The sequence below is a fragment of the Hyla sarda genome, chromosome 2, assembly GCF_029499605.1.
Source record: "Hyla sarda isolate aHylSar1 chromosome 2, aHylSar1.hap1, whole genome shotgun sequence".
Taxonomy (NCBI): Eukaryota; Metazoa; Chordata; class Amphibia; order Anura; family Hylidae; genus Hyla; species Hyla sarda.
The window spans coordinates 132,488,210-132,503,657 of NC_079190.1; the positions used below are offsets into that span (position 1 = coordinate 132,488,210).

Genomic DNA, 15,448 nt, shown 5'->3' on the forward strand with positions numbered 1-15,448 from the left:
CCCAATAACTCAATAACTACAATAAGCCCCATTAACTCAAAAAATACCATTAGCCCCAATAACTTAAATAACAACGTTAGACGCAATAACGCAAAAAATCCCATTAGCCCCAATAACTTAAATAATAACGTTAGACCCAATAACTCAAAAAATCCCATTAGCCCCAATAACTTAAATAGTACAATTAGCCCTTATAACTCAAAAAATGACATTAACCCCAATAACTCTGAAAATCCCATTAGTGAGACTATATGTGTAAAACTTAATGGAAATGTAAAGTGTATGTTCACAAATGCCAGAAGCCTAGCAAATAAAATGGGGGAGCTTGAGGCCTTGATACTGGAGGTACATATTGATATAGTTGGGGTCACTGAGACATGGCTGGACTCCTCGCATGACTGGGCTGTTAATCTGCAGGGGTTTACATTGTTTCGCAAGGATAGAATGAACAGAAAAGGTGGTGGAGTCTGTCTGTATGTAAGAAGTGGTATGAAAGTCAATGTGAACGATGCCATAGTGTGTGATGATTCTGAGGAGGTGGAATCACTGTGGGTAGAATTACAAAAGGAGGGAAATACTGAAAAAATAATATTTGGTGTAATTTACAGACCCCCTAATATCACTGAAGAGATAGAAGGTCGGCTGTATAAACAAATAGAGAGGGCCGCCCGGGCAGGTACAGTGGTAATAATGGGAGATTTTAACTATCCAGATATAGATTGGGGCCGGGGGTTGGCTAAAACTACAAAGGGGAGAAAATTCCTAAATTTATTGCAGGATAATTTTATGGGCCAGTTTGTGGAGGACCCAACAAGAAGTGATGCCTTGTTGGATCTGATCATTTCCAACAACGCAGAGCTGGTTGGTAATGTAACTGTGCGGGAAAACCTTGGTAATAGCGACCACAATATAGTTACTTTTGACTTAAAATGTAGAAAACAAAGACAGACGGGGAAAGCAAAAACATATAACTTTAAAAAGGCAAATTTCCCTGGGCTGAGGGCTGCACTACAGGACATAGACTGGGGGGAGGTGTTCTCAAATACTGATACAGAAGGTAAATGGGACATCTTTAAATCAACTCTAAATAACTATACAGCTAAATATATACCAAAGGGGAACAAATATAAACGATTAAAACTAAATCCTACATGGCTGACAAATGAGGTTAAAAGAGCAATAAACAACAAAAAAATAGCCTTCAAAAAATACAAATCTGATGGGTCAGCTATAACATTTAAACAGTACAAGGAGCTTAATAAAATCTGTAAAAATGTAATAAAAACAGCAAAAATTCAAAATGAGAGACAGGTGGCCGAAGAAAGCAAAACTAATCCTAAATATTTTTTTAGATATATAAATACAAAAAAACCAAGGACAGAGCATGTAGGACCCCTTAATAATGATAATGGGGAGGTTGTCACGGGCGATCAAGAGAAGGCGGAGCTACTGAATGGGTTCTTTAGTTCTGTATATACTATGGAAGAAGGAGCTGACATTGGTCAGGTCAGTGCTGGTAACACATCATATAATGTATTGAACTGGCTTAATGTAGAGATGGTACAAGGTAAGTTAAGTAAAGTAAATGTAAGCAAATCTCCAGGGCCGGATGGACTACACCCAAGAGTTCTTAGAGAGGTAAGTTCAGTAATATCTGTACCCTTGTTCATGATATTTAGAGATTCTCTGGTGTCTGGTATTGTGCCAAGGGACTGGCGCAAGGCTAATGTGGTACCAATCTTCAAGAAGGGCTCTAGGTCTTCGCCAGGCAATTATAGACCGGTAAGTCTAACGTGCATTGTGGGTAAATTGTTTGAAGGACTTATAAGGGATTACATACAGGAATACATAGGGGATAATAGTATTATAAGTGATAGCCAGCATGGGTTTACTAAGGATAGAAGTTGTCAAACCAATCTAATTTGCTTTTATGAAGAGGTGAGTAGAAGCCTTGACAGAGGAATGGCTGTGGATATAGTGTTTCTGGATTTTGCCAAAGCATTTGATACTGTCCCTCACAGACATCTGACAGGTAAGTTAAGGTCCTTGGGCTTGGAAACTTTAGTTTGTAACTGGATTGAACATTGGCTCATAGATCGTACCCAGAGAGTGGTGGTAAATGATTCGTACTCTGATTGGTCCCCGGTTATTAGTGGTGTACCCCAAGGTTCAGTACTGGGCCCGCTGCTGTTTAATTTATTTATCAATGATATAGAGGATGGTATTAACAGCTCTGTTTCTATCTTTGCAGATGACACCAAGCTTTGTAGCACAGTACAGTCTATAGAGGATGTGCATAAGTTACAAGATGACTTGGATAGACTAAGTGTCTGGGCATCCACTTGGCAAATGAGGTTCAATGTGGATAAATGTAAAGTTATGCATCTGGGTACTAATAACCTGCATGCGTCGTATGTCTTAGGGGGGATTAAACTGGCAGAGTCACTGGTAGAGAAGGATCTGGGTGTACTTGTAGATCACAGACTACAAAATAGCATGCAATGTCAGGCTGCTGCTTCCAAAGCCGGCAGGATATTGTCATGTATAAAAAGAGGCATGGACTCGAGGGGCAGGGACATAATACTCCCCCTTTATAAAGCATTGGTACGGCCTCACCTGGAATATGCTGTTCAGTTTTGGTCGCCTGTTCATAAAAGGGACACTGCGGAGTTGGAAAGGGTGCAGAGACGCGCGACTAAACTAATATGGGGCATGGAACATCTTAGCTATGAGGAGCGATTAAAGGAGTTACAATTGTTTAGTCTTGAGAAGAGACGTTTAAGGGGGGATATGATAAACGTATATAAGTATATAAATGGCCCATACAAAAAATATGGAGAAAAACTGTTCCAGGTTAAACCCCCCCAAAGGACGAGGGGGCACTCCCTCCGTCTGGAGAAGAAAAGGTTTAGTCTAAAGGGGCGGCACGCCTTCTTTACCGTGAGGACTGTGAATTTATGGAACGGTCTACCTCAGGAACTGGTCACAGCAGGAACAATTAACAGCTTTAAAGCAGGGTTAGATACATTCCTGGAACAAAATAACATTAATGCTTATGCAGAATTATAAAACTACATCCCTTTCCCTTATCCCCTTACATCCTTCCCTTCAATCCCCTGGTTGGACTTGATGGACGTATGTCTTTTTTCAACCATACTAACTATGTAACTATGTAACTATGTTATATTTCTGTAACGTGTCCCATCTGAACCTCTACAAAACCACACTTCACCGCTTCCTCTCATTACAGCTGCAAATCTTTAAAGCAAGCTAAGTTATAGCCAGCATTTCCTATTAAACTTTCAGAGTGTACTTACAACATTTGAAGCGGTGCTAATATACTGCATGACCATCTCTTTTTTCGTGGCAAAGTCTTTCTCGCGCAGTGGTGCTTTTCGATCTTCATTTAAATTCATATCTTCCTGAAGCATAAAATAATAAAAAATTAAAAATTAAAAAAGAGTTTGGGAATGGAATAAAACACAAACAATATTGCAGCTTTGTTTTATTTCTCAGTATCTTCACATGGTCAACAAAAGGCTCAGTCAAGCTGGCCCTGGCTGACAATGCGCCAGATGCTTTGCACTACATGCACTTTTTCAATGCCCGATGGGATAACTATCCCCGCAAATCCCCATTAAACAAATCCCCTTTACACATTATATACAAACATTAAATCAAATTTACATAAAACTATATACAGACACTTTGCTTATTCTTAAAGTAAAATCCAAGAGGTATTGTAGCATTTGATTTTATCATCCATTCTGTTACACTATGTGACAGCCAAAATTAACAAAAAAAATTCAACGGCCCAAATGAAGGCTGCTCTTACACACAATGCTAGCAGCCACAGCTAGCACTGCATTAGGAATAATCATAGACTGGAACAGGCCTTGCCTAGATTTAACAATTTCACCATTATTGCAGACTGCTCCTGGACTTGCCTGTAATGAGGCAAGCACCGGTCTAGCCTGCAATTTATCTACAAAGCAGCGTAGCCACAGACACTAGTGCAGAGTATAAGGGCAGCCTTATGTTGGCTGTTGCCACACTATTTTGACTCCAAATGCATTAAAATTGTGGTGTACATTTAGACTCATTTATTATGACAAAAAAATACCATGTGGCAAAAATGTATGCCAATATTGACATATCACCTTCAACTAAAGAAAGTTAACCAATAGTTGGTGTCAACTAAAACAAGACAATGCATGTTTACAGAAGCACCAGATATATCAAAAGTCTGCATGCAATATCAGCAGCATTTTTCAAATATTAATTTGTATTTTGTCCAGATTTTTTCATCAGTACGGACGACATTCGCTGCTACTGTAAACGCTTACAGATTTTCTGCACAGAACTCAAAATTCAAATGATAAAGAAAATGCAGCATAGCTCACCACACACCAAATGTAGGTATGCTCTAAGTACACATGGAGGTATATGTTGTATGGCGGCCAGCTCTAAATCGATAGAAGTGGTGTAAAAGGTTAAACTTCTCCATTTATTCAATATGCATTAAAATATGAAATCAGGACAACAATCATTTTTTTTATAAAATCTAAAAAAGTTACAGGCACAACAAAGACCTCAAACAGATCTGCATTTTGCCTTGTTAATTTTTTTTATTTGTGTCCTTATTTAAAGGATAACTCCGGGATGTACAACTTATCCCCTATCCTAAGGATAGCGGATAAGTGTTCTAATCGTAGGGGGGTCAGACCGCGGGAGGTCAGAACGCTGGGGCCCCCAGCGATCTCACGAACGGAGCCCGGCTTCCGGCATGAAACAAGCGTTTTCGACCACAGCACAAAGATGCGGCCAACGCGCCCCCTCCATGCAGTTCTATGGCAGAGCCATAGATTGCCGAAAAAAGCACTCCGGCTCTCCCACAGAACTGCATGGAGGTGGTGTGTCGGCTGCTGCTTCTGGCGGTGGTCGAAAATGCCCGTTCAGTGCAGGGAGCCGGGACTCTGCTCGGGAGATCGCAGGGAGCCCCAGCAGTCTGCCCCCCCCCCCCCCCCCCCCCACAATCTAACACTTAACCCCTATCCTTAGGATAAGGAATAAGTTGGACATCCCAGAGTTATTTTTTAATGCATATCGAATAAATTGAGAAGTTTATCCTTTCACATCACTTCTATTGATTGAGAGCTGGAAGCCATGTTCTTTCCTTAATCTCGTGTGGTACAGCAAGACTGGGTATTAATTAAGGATATCCCGATACCGATACTGGACATTTTCACGAGTACTTGGACTCATGCAAATGTCCCTGATACCTAATTAAATACCTGCCAACAGGCCTCCGCAGAAGGTATCACGGAGGTGCTCTGTGCAATGCAGCAGCCGTTATAGCTGGGACCTGTGGCTAATACTAAACATCACCGATCGTGGTGATGTCCGGCATTAACCCCTTAGGCGCAGCGATCAACATTGATTGCGGCTTCTAAAAGTCCTGAACTTAACTGCCGGTTAGCTCAGGGATGCTGATCAGGGTAACAGTGGTGTAATCACGGTGTGCCGATCAGCTGAGAGGACGGTCAAAGGTCCATTACTGTGCTCTGTGTCGTTTGATCGTCGCTCCTATACTGCAGTCAGCCATGGCAAGCAGTAGTAAAGGAGCGCCAATAACACTGATCAATGCTATGCTTAATCAGTGTATGCAATCTAAAGATTGCATGTAATACTCCCCTGTAAGAAAAGAAAAGAAAAAATATATATATATATAATTATATATATATATATATTTATATATATACACACACACACACACACATATATATATATATATACTCATATATATACTCTTATATACTCATGTTTGTTTCATCTGTATCTTTGTGCTAGCAGTGTGCTGCTGTATTCTCCTGTTGCTGTATATTTAGCCCAGCAGCCTGCACCTGCGGGCCAGGTTTTTACAATAGTTTGGAATTAATAGTGCTGGCCAACTTATTCTTTGGTTGTATTACACATACGGGGGAGTGGCTACCTCCATGTTGGCTCCTGCACCCCACCCACCTCTATTAGGTGTATATTAGGTGACTTGGATGTTTCAGACCTTGCAAGCCTGCTGTATTGTTCACACAGAGGCATATTCACAGTGTAGGGTCCGTCCCAGAATGAGGTCACCTTACCGTGGTGGGACGGTCCACGCTATTTGGCGCCAAATTTGCAAGCTAAGTACCTCATAATTTCATAGTTTCATATTTTCCTTTATTGCACTACAGCTGTAGAGCTTTTCATGTTCTATCTATATATTCATGTTTGTTTCATCTGTATCTTTGTGCTAGCAGTGTGCTGCTGTATTCTCCTGTTGCTATATATATATATATATATATATATATATATATATATATATATATATAGTAGAAGGAGAGCAGCACCCAAAAAAAGAGAAATTCGGTGCACGCAGAGTCCAGACCCGGGTCAGGGATCCATGTATAAGCAGAAATTGGAAATATCCGCAGCACACTGAGTAGTAAAATTCAAAAAAGTTTTATTCCATCACAGTGGGGGTGTCCAGAACAACGTATCAACCAGCTCCCTGGTCTTTTTCAAGCTCAGTATACAATGTGCACAACACAAAATTTATAGGGGTACTAATCAAGTACCAAGGTAAGTGTCAATCAAAACATAACATCAAATACAGTATAGAAAAGAATCACTCACAAAATTATGATCAAATAAATCATACAAAAATAGTGAAAATATGCAAATTAATCCATCATTATTACAAAAGTGTACATAAATACTGTGCTATGTGCACCAATACCTTAATGGGTATCTGATTATATAAATCAGACACCTGTGCAAAAATTAAAAACAAAGCAGTTGCTAAGGGAAGCTCACTCACCCGGACAAACTCTGGCTTGTAAACAAAGAAACTGCGCGTGCGCGGCGGCCCAAGTCGTCGCGCATGGCGCTACATTAAAAGTAACTTCCTGTTGTTGTCTATGGGCGGGTTCAGAACACGTCCACTCGACAACATCCGTTTACATGGGCGTAATCAGAGCGCGTTCGTTAGCATGGCAACATGTCACTGGTCCCCAGCGCATGCGCAATGGACACCAACCTCCGAGACCAAGTCCCGAAAGAAGGCATCAGCCACGCAGGCGCAAACGGTCCAGTCTATCACCTGTGTGAACAGGTATGGGAACCAAATAGCCTTATTAAAATAACAGAATCCCTCATAGGGACTAGCACAAAAATAAAAATTCGAAAAATAGAAAAAAAGAAGGAAAAAGTATGTATAGTATATAAAACAATAAAAGAAATAAAATAAAAAATAAATAATAAATAATAAATAATAAATAATAAAAATAAAAATAAAAATATAAAAATAAAAAATACACAAATAAAAAATAATAAAAAGTAAAAATAATAAAGAAAATTAATAAAAATTAATAAAAATTAATAAAGAAAAAATAATAAAAATTGATAATAAAATAATATGCAGGCTGATAAATGGCATATTCAATAGTCCGAGGGTGTCATAGATACATTAAGAGTGGTGATACCACAGCCTGGCAAAAACCTGGGTTCGATATTGGCGTATGCCAAACAGCACATTGTGACGGATGGCATACACCATTGGGTTCGCGTCCCATCTCACCCAATCCCTTGGTTGATGATATGGACGCAACACCTCTATATCTCCCAGTGGACCCTCCAGTCACATTATGCCCAGGTACCCACACACTCAAGGTCCAATAGCAATGGACCAAAATAAGTAAAACCCTTCTAAGGACTTATAGCACCCAGTACTTCATAAAGAGTTATGGGAATAGAAATAAAATAAATAATTATAAAAAATAAAAGAAAAAAGTAAAAATAAAATATAAAAAATAATAAATAGAAAAAACAAATAAATAAAGGAAAAAAAGAGAGAACAAATAAAAATAGAAAATAAATGGAATGTTTAGATAAGGTGAGTAATACTTTAGGCTCCCCCCACAACACACTGTCCAACACGTAAATAGCTGCCCATGCTCAAATGTTTATATATTTTCTTTTTTCTCCTTTTTTTGGATTCAATAAACCTTTATTTAATTATATCATGGAGTAATCTGTGATCGCAATTTGAGCATGGGCAGCTATTTACGTGTTGGACAGTGTGTTGTGGGGGGAGCCTAAAGTATTACTCACCTTATCTAAACATTCCATTTATTTTCTATTTTTATTTGTTCTCTCTTTTTTTCCTTTATTTGTTTTTTCTATTTATTATTTTTTATATTTTATTTTTACTTTTTTCTTTTTTCTTTTATTTTTTATAATTATTTATTTTATTTCTATTCCCATAACTCTTTATGAAGTACTGGGTGCTATCAGTCCTTAGAAGGGTTTTACTTATTTTGGTCCATTGCTATTGGACCTTGAGTGTGTGGGTACCTGGGCATAATGTGACTGGAGGGTCCACTGGGAGATATAGAGGTGTTGCGTCCATATCATCAACCAAGGGATTGGGTGAGATGGGACGCGAACCCAATGGTGTATGCCATCCGTCACAATGTGCTGTTTGGCATACGCCAATATCGAACCCAGGTTTTTGCCAGGCTGTGGTATCACCACTCTTAATGTATCTATGACACCCTCGGACTATTGAATATGCCATTTATCAGCCTGCATATTATTTTATTATCAATTTTTATTATTTTTTCTTTATTAATTTTTATTAATTTTCTTTATTATTTTTACTTTTTATTATTTTTTATTTGTGTATTTTTTATTTTTATTTTTTTATTTTTATTTTTATTATTTATTATTTATTTTTTATTTTATTTCTTTTATTGTTTTATATACTATACATACTTTTTCCTTCTATTTTTCGAATTTTTATTTTTGTGCTAGTCCCTATGAGGGATTCTGTTATTTTAATAAGGCTATTTGGTTCCCATACCTGTTCACACAGGTGATAGACTGGACCGTTTGCGCCTGCGTGGCTGATGCCTTCTTTCGGGACTTGGTCTCGGAGGTTGGTGTCCGTTGCGCATGCGCTGGGGACCAGTGACATGTTGCCATGCTAACGAACGCGCTCTGATTACGCCCATGTAAACGGATGTTGTCGAGTGGATGTGTTCTGAACCCGCCCATAGACAACAACAGGAAGTTACTTTTAATGTAGCGCCATGCGCGACGACTTGGGCCGCCGCGCACGCGCAGTTTCTTTGTTTACAAGCCAGAGTTTGTCCGGGTGAGTGAGCTTCCCTTAGCAACTGCTTTGTTTTTAATTTTTGCACAGGTGTCTGATTTATATAATCAGATACCCATTAAGGTATTGGTGCACATAGCACAGTATTTATGTACACTTTTGTAATAATGATGGATTAATTTGCATATTTTCACTATTTTTGTATGATTTATTTGATCATAATTTTGTGAGTGATTCTTTTCTATACTGTATTTGATGTTATGTTTTGATTGACACTTACCTTGGTACTTGATTAGTACCCCTATAAATTTTGTGTTGTGCACATTGTATACTGAGCTTGAAAAAGACCAGGGAGCTGGTTGAAACGTTGTTCTGGACACCCCCACTGTGATGGAATAAAACTTTTTTGAATTTTACTACTCAGTGTGCTGCGGATATTTCCAATTTCTGCTTATACATGGATCCCTGACCCGGGTCTGGACTCTGCGTGCACCGAATTTCTCTTTTTTTGGGTGCTGCTCTCCTTCTACTATATGCTTTGGTCTATGAGCGTGCACTAATACTTATGGTCTATGGACGTTGACACAGCTATATACAGCAACATGGAAGCAGGTATGTCTGCTAGTTCTACTCATATGGGTGTCTCTTCATATACGGATGCGGATATCTCGAGGATTTTGGGTGATGTTTCTGAGGATGGGACCTTCCTGCATACACCATCAATGATTGATGTTAAGAGGAATTATGAGTTCGCCACGAAAAAGCTACTAAGTTTACAATTGCATCATACTATGCTAGCTGAATATTTTAAAGCCAAAAGGATCCCCCGGGGGCTAAGGTCACAACCCAGGGACTTTGCATATATGAATGAGACTGAGTATCGCAGTAGGTTTGAAGCAATATCTAATAGATATGCATTTGACCTTATGCTATTACATATGGAGTTTATTTTTCATGACATTACTAAAGTAAAACGGTTGGTTGCACAAGTTGAAACAATACTTAAGGATAATATTCCCGGACAGGATCTGGAAAATCTTCTTGATAAACAAAAAGAATTTTTGACAAAATTTAGAATTGAGTTGGAGGATGGCAAGAAGCGTAAATGGCATAGAGACGTACAGGATTATACCAACAACAAGGTCTATAACTGGGGATCACCATTCAATAACCAGAGAAGAATTAAGAGAAACAAAGTTAATAGTGAAGAAACTTTAACCAATACTCTGGATAATCCACAGGGAGTCAACAACATGGACAGTGGTTCATCTGTTTCTTTTTTAGGACAGCGTACACCCCAGGGAGATGCCGTCGGCGGGGCGGGAGAAAACATGATAGGAAACGTAAGAACCAGGAACAACAGAAGGAATGCTGGCACCCCACAGACCAAGACATTCAAAAAGAAATGAGCACCGTGATTAATATTTCTTCTAAAGAACTTACTCCTGAACAACAGGGACTTTTGCAAAAAGGACTCAGTTTTTGCCCTAGTGTTACCATGGATTGGTTTCAATTAGAGCTTGATTTTTTGCAATTTGTTCGCAAACTTAAACTCAAAATGTGGTTTGCATGTAAGAATGTACCAACTTTTTCTACTGATGTTTCTTCTTCTTCTAGAGTAACCATGCAACTTAAAGAATACGGCTAAAAAATGTAAGTGATTTTTCTCCGAACATGGATACTAATGTTATTGATGTATATGCACTATGTGTAAAAAGAGATCTAGGAAAATTGAGGAATGACATAAAAAAATTGAGATATCCCAACATGACTAGGGGTGAGATGGACTCCCTGGCTGATCTTGTTCATGACCACGATCGCATCATTAAGCCCGCTGACAAGGGCGGTGCGGTCGTGGTCATGGACCGTGATCAGTATGTCCGTGAAGCCATGAGACAGTTACAGGATAGTACTGTCTATGAGTGTCTCCCTAGAGATCCCAAAATAAGTATTGAGAAAAAGATCAAAAGTGTTATTGAATATGGTTTGTCCAGTAATCTTATTGATGAAGACCTGGGTAAATTTTTGGAGGTACTTTTCCCGGTAACCCCGCAATTATACCTGTTACCTAAAGTGCATAAAGATCTGAGGAATCCTCCCGGACAACCTATTGTGTCCGGGAGGAATTCTATTACTTCACGGATATCCATGTTTCTTGATAAATTATTACGACCATTTGCAGTCAATGCACGGTCATACATAAGGGATACTAGCGATTTTTTGCAAAAGATTTCAGGATTGACTGTACCGAATGGTGCTATAATAGCGTCATTTGATGTGGTCAGCCTCTACACCTCCATCCAACATGATGGGGGTGTAGAGGCTGTCAGCGACTGTTTGCAAAGGGCTAAATACACAGGAGAAAAGATTGATTTTGTGATTACATTGCTACTACTGGTGCTGGAGAACAACTACTTTCTTTTTGACGGTATTTTTTATTTGCAACGTCGGGGTACTGCAATGGGCAGTAATGTGGCCCCGACGTATGCAAATATTTTTATGAGTTTTTTTGAGGAACAACACGTCTATGTATCCCACCACTCCAGGTTTATCCTGGAGTGGTGGCGATACATAGATGATATTTTTCTGGTTTGGACGGGAGATGTTAAAGAGCTTCTATCTTTTCAGGCCTACCTTAATGGTAGAACAAGAGACATACAGTTTACCCTGACTCATTCAACTAGTTCTATCAGTTTCCTTGATGTACTTGTTACACTGGATGGAGATCGCCTGACCACTGATTTGTTCGTTAAAGACACAGACCGGAACACTCTTTTAAGGTACGATAGTTGCCATCCCCGACCGATGGTGAACTCCTTGCCCTTCAGTCAGATGCTGAGGGCAAGGAGGATCACAGATACTTCAGACAAGTTGGACAAAGCACTAGACCGAATGACTGACAACTTTAGGAGTAGAGGTTATCCAATGCAGCTGATACAGAGACAGCGGGCTAGGGTGATGATGGACAGCTCTCGACGGACTGACAGAAGTCAGACGACAAGACTAGCCTTTGTCAGCACATATAACGACTCTTCCCCTGAAATAGGCAAAATATTACGCAAACATTGGCATCTCTTTTCAGGTTTAGGACACATTCCAGAATTTTTGCAACCTCCGTTAATGTCATACAGAAGAGCCACGAGTCTGAGAGACAAACTGGTACATGCAGACGTGTCACAGAAGAAAGGACAGAGACAAACTTTTTTCATTTCAGAAAAAAAAGGGTTGCTTTCCGTGCAGAAACTGCATTAACTGCAAATACATGCAAAAAGGTGATAAATTTGTACATCCCAATTTAGGAACCGAGTACCCCATTAATTTTTACCTAAACTGCAATTCCTCTTATGTGATTTATGTACTGTGGTGCCCATGTGGTCTCTTATACGTGGGTGAGACCACATGGGACATGAAAACGCGACTAAATCAACATAGATATACCATCAGAAAACATAAGGATGATTTACCTGTGCCAAAACACTTCTCGGAGGCGGGGCATGGTGAGGGTGACCTGAGATTTATGGTCATCGACCATGTCCCCCCTCTGATAAGAGGTGGTGACAGACAGGGATTACTTAAAAGAAGAGAGTTAAAATGGATCTTCACATTGGGCACACTCAAGCCAGGTGGCCTTAATGTTGAATTTAAAGTGTCATCAAGGGTTGTGGGTAGGTAGGTGGTCTTGTCACGGGTCTTCCCCCTCTGCCCTTGTATTATCTGCATCTGTATACTCAGTATACACATTGTTTAAGATATCTTTATGATCTATTAATGAATTTTATTTCTTGCTCCTTTTGCAGTATGCGATTGGGAGGATATGCTCAACTCACCGGACTATTTCAAGAATTGAAGAAGATGTTTATATTTTTTCTCCTTTTTTTGGATTCAATAAACCTTTATTTAATTATATCATGGAGTAATCTGTGATCGCAATTTGAGCATGGGCAGCTATTTACGTGTTGGACAGTGTGTTGTGGGGGGAGCCTAAAGTATTACTCACCTTATCTAAACATTCCATTTATTTTCTATTTTTATTTGTTCTCTCTTTTTTTCCTTTATTTATTTGTTTTTTCTATTTATTATTTTTTATATTTTATTTTTACTTTTTTCTTTTTTCTTTTATTTTTTATAATTATTTATTTTATTTCTATTCCCATAACTCTTTATGAAGTACTGGGTGCTATCAGTCCTTAGAAGGGTTTTACTTATTTTGGTCCATTGCTATTGGACCTTGAGTGTGTGGGTACCTGGGCATAATGTGACTGGAGGGTCCACTGGGAGATATAGAGGTGTTGCGTCCATATCATCAACCAAGGAATTGGGTGAGATGGGACGCGAACCCAATGGTGTATGCCATCCGTCACAATGTGCTGTTTGGCATACGCCAATATCGAACCCAGGTTTTTGCCAGGCTGTGGTATCACCACTCTTAATGTATCTATGACACCCTCGGACTATTGAATATGCCATTTATCAGCCTGCATATTATTTTATTATCAATTTTTATTATTTTTTCTTTATTAATTTTTATTAATTTTTATTAATTTTCTTTATTATTTTTACTTTTTATTATTTTTTATTTGTGTATTTTTTATTTTTATTTTTTTATTTTTATTTTTATTATTTATTATTTATTATTTATTTTTTATTTTATTTCTTTTATTGTTTTATATACTATACATACTTTTTCCTTCTTTTTTTCTATTTTTCGAATTTTTATTTTTGTGCTAGTCCCTATGAGGGATTCTGTTATCTTAATAAGGCTATTTGGTTCCCATACCTGTTCACACAGGTGATAGACTGGACCGTTTGCGCCTGCGTGGCTGATGCCTTCTTTCGGGACTTGGTCTCGGAGGTTGGTGTCCGTTGCGCATGCGCTGGGGACCAGTGACATGTTGCCATGCTAACGAACGCGCTCTGATTACGCCCATGTAAACGGATGTTGTCGAGTGGACGTGTTCTGAACCCGCCCATAGACAACAACAGGAAGTTACTTTTAATGTAGCGCCATGCGCGACGACTTGGGCCGCCGCGCACGCGCAGTTTCTTTGTTTACAAGCCAGAGTTTGTCCGGGTGAGTGAGCTTCCCTTAGCAACTGCTTTGTTTTTAATTTTTGCACAGGTGTCTGATTTATATAATCAGATACCCATTAAGGTATTGGTGCACATAGCACAGTATTTATGTACACTTTTGTAATAATGATGGATTAATTTGCATATTTTCACTATTTTTGTATGATTTATTTGATCATAATTTTGTGAGTGATTCTTTTCTATACTGTATTTGATGTTATGTTTTGATTGACACTTACCTTGGTACTTGATTAGTACCCCTATAAATTTTGTGTTGTGCACATTGTATACTGAGCTTGAAAAAGATCAGGGAGCTGGTTGAAACGTTGTTCTGGACACCCCCACTGTGATGGAATAAAACTTTTTTGAATTTTACTACTCAGTGTGCTGCGGATATTTCCAATTTCTATATATATATATATATATATATATATATATATATATATATTAATAATGATCATAATAATCGTGAATTACCCCTTCCCTAATAAAAATTCGAATCACCCCCTAAAATAAAAAAAATTTCAATAAAAAAAGCCTTTCCTCTAGTAACTTGAAAACGATCAATTTTTCCATTAAAATAAAAAAAATAAAAACCCTGTCACATTACATTTAAAATGCATAGGGAGAGATTTACCAAAACCGGTGAACAAGTAAGAACCATGCACCTTCCCAGGGTGAAAAAAAACTTTTCACGTGTCTGGGCAACATATCTAAAGTTTTTTTTCAATCATAGTAACAATTTAAAGGGAATTTGTTATGCTCAGAGCTCAAGTGTCAAGGAGGCCAAATCACCACAGCACCTCCTCCTGTCGCATTCCTCTCTGCCTTGGTTGATTGACACACAGGGCTCAGCTTTGAGCATTGTGTCATGCACCTCTTTGACACTAGAGAATGACATAGAGCTGACAGATTCCCATGTATATATTAAAAGGGTACTCCGGTGGAATTTTTTATTTTTATTTTTTTTAAATCAACTGGTGCCAGAAAAAAATAAAACTTTGTTTTTCACCGTATGAGAATAAACATGACTGCAAGCACAGCCCTTTGGGAAAGCAGTCAAATAAAACTTCTGAGAGCAAATCCAGGTAATTGGCATACATAAACAATGTGAATTGTACAGCTTAACAGCAATATATTCAGTATTCTTTGACTAGAAATACCCATTCCGATAACATACTGCTTCCAAATATCACCTGTAGAAAAAAAAGAGGTTAAATTGCATTT

The 15,448-nt window shown here is 38.6% G+C and overlaps 1 protein-coding gene across 1 annotated transcript in view; it reads right to left on the bottom strand.

Annotated features, from left to right (window-relative positions):
- The window catches only part of DIAPH3 (diaphanous related formin 3), an 882,879-nt gene that overhangs the window by 689,088 nt on the left and 178,343 nt on the right, over positions 1-15,448 (bottom strand). Inside the window, exon 4 of the mRNA XM_056555485.1 lies at positions 3,318-3,422. Within this exon, the coding sequence (XP_056411460.1) occupies positions 3,318-3,422 (105 nt within the window). The remainder of the gene's footprint in view (positions 1-3,317; positions 3,423-15,448) is intronic.